This window comes from Clupea harengus, chromosome 18 (assembly GCF_900700415.2).
Source record: "Clupea harengus chromosome 18, Ch_v2.0.2, whole genome shotgun sequence".
NCBI classification, from domain to species: Eukaryota; Metazoa; Chordata; class Actinopteri; order Clupeiformes; family Clupeidae; genus Clupea; species Clupea harengus.
This window is the reverse complement of record NC_045169.1, coordinates 9,645,836-9,654,057: the sequence shown is the minus strand read 5'-3', so window position 1 is coordinate 9,654,057 and position 8,222 is coordinate 9,645,836. Positions and strand designations below refer to the sequence as shown.

General features: G+C 45.8%; 1 protein-coding gene across 1 annotated transcript in view; it reads right to left on the bottom strand.

Annotated features, from left to right (window-relative positions):
- tbc1d19 (TBC1 domain family, member 19) overlaps nt 1-8,222 on the bottom strand; it is a 34,973-nt gene that overhangs the window by 21,169 nt on the left and 5,582 nt on the right. Inside the window, exons 6-8 of the mRNA XM_012840174.3 lie at nt 2,065-2,128; nt 621-667; nt 1-82 (exon numbers count right to left, since the gene is read on the bottom strand). The exon at nt 1-82 is cut by the window's left edge and continues 29 nt beyond it. Of these exons, the coding sequence (XP_012695628.1) occupies nt 1-82; nt 621-667; nt 2,065-2,128 (193 nt within the window). The remainder of the gene's footprint in view (nt 83-620; nt 668-2,064; nt 2,129-8,222) is intronic.

Genomic DNA, 8,222 nt, shown 5'->3' with positions numbered 1-8,222 from the left:
GCACTTGGATCAGACCCCAGTGGCTTTGGGAGCTCACCTCCTCACTGTAGTCAAGGTTAGGGTTTCTCAAGCTGATCAATACCTGGGACAGAGCATCACACACACACACAGGCATGCACATACACCCACACCCACACACACGCATGCACAGACACACAAACACACACACATGAATGTACACACACACACACACACAAACAGCCACCCAGGAGGACACACATTATTATATTATATACACTTCCTATATGACTGACATATGTCTGCAGCACAGAACATCACACAAACACTCATGTGCACGCATGTACGTACGCACGCACGCACACGGACGCACGCACGCACTCGCACGCACTCACACGCACTCACACGCACTCACACGTACGTGTATGCAGGCAACAACACACAAGGTCATACATTACATAAATCAATGCATTTACACACTTGCACACACAGGAAATACCAAAGACACACACAGATACATCTGAAATCCATAGTAAATTCACAATGAAAGTACTTCCAGTGAATCCATATTTAAACTCTGATATTTTTGGCCGTGTTAATCTGTTCTTCATCTCTTGGGGGTAGGTTTATGGGGGTGTAGGGGGGTGCAGCGTCTGACTCACCTCCAGGAAGTCCTTGGGCGCGTAGACGGGCCTGAACTTACTCAGGTCTGAGGAGACAAGAGAGAGAAGCAGCTCAATGATCTGCAGATACATGTGCTGTAAAAAATGTACGGTTCTCACATTTCTGTTTTGGCCGAACGTGCCTGAAGTGAGGAACCTTCCGGACACAGCTGTGTTTGGTAAGGTTTGGTTGTTAAATGTGTAACACTTTTATGTGACAGTGTACATGGCAGTTTTGTAGAGGAAATAAATGATGCATAAAATGTGACACAGCAGGATAAACAGCGGACGCAACACACATCTATTCCCACTTCCACACACCTTCACTCCTCCCCAAAACACACACACACACACACACACACACACACACACACACACACACACACACACACACACACACACACACACACACACACACACACACACACACACCCATATATATACACATGTAAGTATTTATGCAAGTATTGAGGAGGATGTGTCAATCAGTAATGCACTAGTTTAACAGAAGAGCCACTATCTGTCTGTAGAAGGCCAGCACAAGCAAAGCCTCTCTTGGCCGCCTCTTGATTATGTCATAGGGCTACACTGTATAGAGAGGTTAAAGAGGAGAGAAAGTAAAAGAGAAGGATAGAGGGAGAGAAACAGAAAGAGAGAGAGAGAGAGATCCACCAGGTTCCGCTGGTTATCAGGATGGAACCCAGGGACCTGGACATCCCCCGGTTAAGAGGGAAGAGCTGTTTATGCAGCAGGCCAGCGCGGCCTCGTAAATGTTAGTGTTGTCTCCTCACACAGATGGCATTGTTACGCCGCTGTTAGGCTACGAGGGCCACTGCGTACAAGCAAGAGCCTTGCCGTGAAAACCAGGTACGATACGGACACACACCCACAGGTCCAGATACACACACTGACACAGACACACACGCTGACACAGACACAGACACACACACTGACACAGACACACACACTGACACAGACACTGACACAGACACAGACACAGACACACACACACACACATGACTACAACTCACAGACAAACACCTTTTTTTTCAGAAACAGCCCTCAAAGACACAACACACAAACACACACACATGCTATAATGAGCCATGTAATTTAAGTGGATAATGAAAAACAGACTGTGGAAATGGACAATATTCCTAATATCACTTGTCAAACAGCACTGATACTACCTTTGATGTTTGCTGAGAGCCTTAGTGGTCTCACCACAAGGTAACGGCGTTACAAAAAGGTGAGCAAGCAAATAACCTATCTCAAAACACCACTGGAGTCGGTTTGACCGCAGCAACCGGGATGTGTGTGTAGTGTTTGCGTGTGAATGAGAAGGTTAAAAAGGCAAGAAGGAGGCAGGGGAGAGAGAGAGAGAGAATAAAAAGGGGGGGGGGGGGGGGGGGAAAAGAGGAGAGAGAGAGAGAGAGAGAGAGACCTGGTTCATCCGTCCCCATCTCGTTCCACTTGTTTGACAGCTCCCTCTGTTCTGGCAGCGGCCTCTGAGACACGGAACACCACCACAAAAGACAAAACACACACACAGACAAGTTCCACATAACCACACACTTCCTCCCATACACAGTCTCTACATTCATTCACCTGCAAAACACTAACACTAATGACCTGCAGATGACCGCACAGAAGATTCATCAGATCAGTTTTATTGATCAGACTGATTGTACATTTATAGAGATGTAGATAAGACGATACAGTCTTTAGAGTTGATGGAAATTGATATTGCCATTCATTTATAGACTTACATTGCATTGCAGGCATGTTCTCCTGTGTTTGTGTGTGTGTGTGTGTGCCATGTCTATTGATAGTCTTAGTACACCTTTGTTTAAAGGCCCCAGCAGACATCCCCCTGCCCCAGGTGGAGGAATACACATTGTCCACCATTTTGGGCCTGTGTGTGTTCCTCCATAAGAAAATCCCCTCCCACTCACCTCCCCTTCCCAACCTTGACCTGTAGAACCTTCCCCAATGTTGACCTATCACCCCCAAGGTATCCTCCCATGATTGACTGGTATTTAACCTGTAACACTGTGGTGCATCTTTAGTCTTTGCCTGCCTCTACTTGATGTTGGTATTGACTCCCTGCAGGAGCACCTTGAAATACACCTCCAGAAACCTTTGATTCGCCTCGTGGTCTTTGTCTAGAAGAGTGTCGGCCTAAGAAACCCCATCACATGGTCCTTCGCGCTGGTATAGATATTAAATCTATCCGAATACAGAAAGGGGAACCAAGCCGACGCTCAAGCATTGTGAACGGGACAGGTAAGCGATTTACGCTCATTCTATGTGCAGAAAATTAGTTTGAGTGTGAGAGACAGAGAAGATAGATATATATTAAGTCGAGAAAGATACAGTTTACTCTCTACACATCCGGCGCTACGGCGAACGGCGCAAAGGCATTGAATTCCAAGTAGTCCCGCTAAAATTGTTATTTCAGCGCTATAGACGCGTGCTTTACGAGCACAGCGGCAGACGTTGTCCTTAGGCGGGGTAGCGCGTGTTATACAAAGCACAGCAGCAGCCGTCCTAGTTTGGGATGCGCTAGTGTCTAGACTATACACTGTGTCTGAGAGATTCGGTGGGCTCCGTTTTGTCGTGCCATACAAAACAGAGATAAGTCTCCCATCGAAAAACCTCTCAAATCGGGGTAGCTAGTTGGACCTGTACGAATGTGATAGAGAGCTCTCATCTGCCAAGCGATTTTCTGCACATAGGAAAAAGTCCCGTTCGCTAAATTGACCTATATTGTTATTACTACGACCACAGCGAATCAATCTTTTGGCGGTCTGTTTCAAGCGTGCTGTGTTGTGTTTAACTTTGTTGTCTGGTCAAAGCAAAATCTTGGTCTGATTTAATATGGCTGCTTTAAAATCTGCTAATGTTACTACTGTATCTTTGGCACGCTTTGTTCTGGAGACCCAATTGAAAAGATGCGATAAAATGAAAAGAGATGGATGGTGTAGCGAGTGGGGCATTGGACAGAGTTTGGACTGGTGGTCTGGTTTAAAGAACCAAAAGCAAAAGGCAAAATATGGCATGTATTTGTGTGCTCTGTTGATTGATAAGCAAAATGAAATCACGCCGCCTCCTGCCCATGCCACTATCTATCGTAATGTTTCTGCTCCCCCATGCTCTCATATTGTTCCTGGTCCGCAGATTTTGAACGCCCCTATCGCTCCAGTTCAATATTTCCAGGGACACGAACCAACTGTGAACACTTATTCAAACTCACAGTCTATTGCAAAATATCATCATTGTTTTAAAGATTTCAAAGATCAAGAATCGTCTGGAAATGGCTTTGCCAGCTTTGTTGATTTATATGCGGTCAGGCATGCTGAGAAAAGGCACTATCAAACGGTGTCGGCCACACGCATAGCTGCGGTGGAAGGTTCTACAGGTAACGTCCCCAATCCCCATGCAAATTTAACAGCCCCTTCTGCCATGTCTACTCCCGCAGGGAACACATCGCATGGCAAACACCCTCCGCGAGGACACTGCCATGCATGCAAACAGGAGGGGCATTGGGCTGACAAATGTCCTGATAAGATACCTGGATACCGTAATAAGCGGAATTCAAACCGTAGACAGGCCTTTAACAGGGATGCTAAGCTTATTGAACAAATGCGCAAATTCTTTGCTGCTATGAACGTTAAAGATCATCCAGCATAGAATCAGTGGCCTCTGCTTCAGATGTAGGCTACTCTTAGATACCCGCCCCAGATCCCAACTTTCCGCAGAGGCCAGGTTACAGCAACTCAGTCCCCATCTCCCCACGGTTTATGCAATTTTGGGCCGGACCCTGCCAAGAGGGGTCCATAATAGGTAATGATATTCTCCATCAAAGTGAAGCTAAGATTTTGCTTGATGTAGCTGAAATTGACCCCCCCTCCCCCTCCCCCTTCATATAGGTAAACGCAACCCTAACGTGGCATCGGTGAGCGCTCCAGCTTCATCCCCCAGCCACACGTTGATCGTCACACATTTCCCTGCCCCCTCCGCGCTTTTAACGAGTCTAACGAGTCATATTATGTTTTCAGCCTTAGATATATCTAACGGTCTTATCATTCTTTGCCGTTTACTGCTGAATCCATCCCCATATTCATCAAATTGTCGCTGAAGTCAGTTGTTAGTGTTGTTAACTCGTGTGCACCTTCTTGTATTCTGCAATATTGTGATGATTTATTGATAGCATCCCCAAACAAAGTGCATGATGTGCCAACTCCTAATTCGACTTTTAAAGCCATCGACGACTGCGGGAGTCAAACTGAATCTCCGCAAAGTTCAGATTAGTTTATCTGAAATTACTGTGTCACTGATTGGTAGCCATGGTCGAGCCCCCTTGCTAGAACGAATTAAATCCTACAGGTGGCAATGGTGAATCAACAGGCGCCGGCCACAAATGTTAATAACAGCGATTATGTTTTCCACACAGTCCTTTCTTATGGCCTTGTTTGGAAAAAGAGGGGATACTTGGCAGACTTGACGACTACAGACACCGATTAGTCACGCCAGCAAAATCACGACTCAATTGTTTTCACAAGTACCGCACAAACTGGCACTATGTAAAACCACCGCACAGTGAATAATAGCAAGGGACAAGAGGGGAACGATCAAGCAGACATAGCAGTCAATATAGGCGTCTCTGCATTAGTTACCGACTTAGTGTCTGAAATTATTTTCTGTAACCCTCCAAAATGACCAAAGCATTTTCCTTCCAGCATACAACAGATGATAAAACTCAATTCGATCTGGAATGTTAATATAAAGCTAACATTGGTAATATGATAATTGTCCAGAACATCAGCGTGCTTAAGCCTCTCCAATCTAAGTTTAAGGAACCTTTTCCAGTATTGCTGGCCACTCCCACATCAGTGTTAGTGGACACGGCGAAATCAACATCTACCATCTTTCCCAGACCAAGAGTTTTGCTTGACTACCCGCCGGCTAAATGTTGCATGTTGTACTAACTTACTACTTATGACGGTTATACCTGATGTGTAAGTAGGTCTGGTATAACCATGCTCGTCTTTATGTTCATGTCCCATGGGTTGTCTGTGTCTATTGTGAAATGTACTGTATTATCCTGTGGATCTGCCTGTGTCAATCAGTGCCCTGCTCTGCCAACTGCCTCTGCTATGCATACTGTCACCCGTTTCCTGTCTCCTCAGATACAGTGGACGTGGATGCACCCAGGCTGCTGCAACGACCCCATCCTCATCATCTGGGTCCCGAGAGCACATCACAGACCAGGAGGATTCTACCAACACCCCCTGACTGTCTCAGTTGCACCCAAGGCGCGGTTACACGAGGTCCTACGATCAACCACGGACTTCCTTCGACCCCTTCTCCAATCTGGACATTGCCTGCATTACCACTCCATGAACTGAATTGCCCTTGAATGTTTAGGCTCATATATGTCAATATAGTAGTCTGTGCAGGGAAAGGGTATATTTTGGTAAATTGGGTTGGTGGATGCGCAACTATCACTCACAGCTTAACATAAGAGCTGCTGCAACACAGAGCTGCAGAAGAATTTCCCCTCAAAAAGAACCGAGGTTTCGCTTCTGCCTGTGAGAGAAAGGGCTAACATCCTTTTTGTGACCAACCCTCAAAAGAGACGCGATTATTTGCCTCCATTTAATGCAGGGGGTCTGACACATTCCCCACATCTATTTCACTCCCTTTGTTTCCAAATATTTAATTTATTTGACATCTGGTCAGCCATGGAATACCATAGTAATTATCCCCTATGTCTGTCGTTTTTGGCACTCCTCCCTGCCTATGCTCATAGCTACCATGAAAACTTGGCTGTTGGGATGGTGGGTGACTGCGCAGACACTTTAGATTATACTAACTGTTGGATCTGCCGGAATATGCCCTCAGGTTACACTGATGCCCGTCCCATATAACCTTGGAGACGTCCAAGGGAGTGTGGGCACCGGTATCAGGCCTGGTAAGTGTCTTCCTGGCTATCACAGTTATCTTAGCGTTCTACAAGACAATGGAATGTCTCTGTATTAAAGTCACCGCCATCCCCTCCAAGCCAGTTACTGCTCAGGCCATTGCCTCTGGGTCAAATCCCCAGCGTAGAAACATTGCATAGGTGTGGACATGGCAGAGGGGAGTCTCATGCACCTGTGGTAGCTGTATGTTATAGTCTTAAGATGTGAATATTTACATATTCAAATAGGGGACTGATGGAAATTGTTTTGCCATTAATTTATAGACTTACATTGCATTGCAGGCATGTTCTCCTGTGTTTGTGTGTGTGTGTGTGCCATGTCTATTGATAGTCTTAGTACACCTTTGTTTAAAGGCCCCAGCAGACATCCCCCTGCCCCAGGTGGAGGAATACACATTGTCCACCATTTTGGGCCTGTGTGTGTTCCTCCATAAGAAAATCCCCTCCCACTCACCTCCCCTTCCCAACCTTGACCTGTAGAACCTTCCCCAATGTTGACCTATCACCCCCAAGGTATCCTCCCATGATTGACTGGTATTTAACCTGTAACACTGTGGTGCATCTTTAGTCTTTGCCTGCCTCTACTTGATGTTGGTATTGACTCCCTGCAGGAGCACCTTGAAATACACCTCCAGAAACCTTTGATTCGCCTCGTGGTCTTTGTCTAGAAGAGTGTCGGCCTAAGAAACCCCGTCAGAGTCTTTAGTTTGTCTCCTTACAAGAACTCGTAAAGACTTTGAATGTACCTTAGCGCTATGGAACCATTAAAGGTCTTGATGAGCCCTTTCGCTAGTAAAAGATCCTGAGTAGAACTTTAAGCCTATTAAGGAACTCATGAAGAACCTTTTTTCTCAAGTGTTCAGCCCTGTCAATCACCGGATCACAAAAAGAGAGGATCCAATGACTGATCAAATAATTGAGGAGAACAGTTTAAACTGATTGACTCCTGCAGAGGTGTTCCACGTTGCCATCTCTGGTTATTGTTTCCTGCCGTGAAAACCGTGCCGCGCCAAAGCAAAGTCCAAACAAGTTTGGTTTTTAATGTCATAATTATTTAGGCCCGGCTATAAACACGGTGCTTTGGATCAGGCCCGGCCCGTCCTTGCCAAATTGCTGTGTGAAAGCATCCCTCAACCACAACATGAAGCAGAGCTTAAAGCAACCAGAACTGGAGGCCTTCAACTGCAAGTGTTGCGAAACAAGGATTCACAGCCAAAGGATTCACAGCCAAAGGATTCACAACCAAAGGGACGCGAGTCATTTTTCTGTCAAACTATTTGATATACTGATCAGCTCCAGGGGCTCAAGTTTCCCATCCATTAACTAACTGTGGTGATCGATGAACCATCCGGGTCCAAAAGAATCCATGCAAATCAGTGCAAATCGATGAACTGGCCCAAATGATTACTCTGTTATAAAGAGTGACTGTTTGTGGTCATCCTAGGTCAGTGGCGTGGTTCAGATTTCCTGTGAATTGTTGCTAAATGTCGTTTCTACCTTCTGGCTCATGATACAGATTCAAAAAAGTGGATATTTGATAATTCTCTGATGGAATTGTAGGATTCTCCCTGTCTCTCACACACATAGACACACACACGCACAGACACAAATGCTCA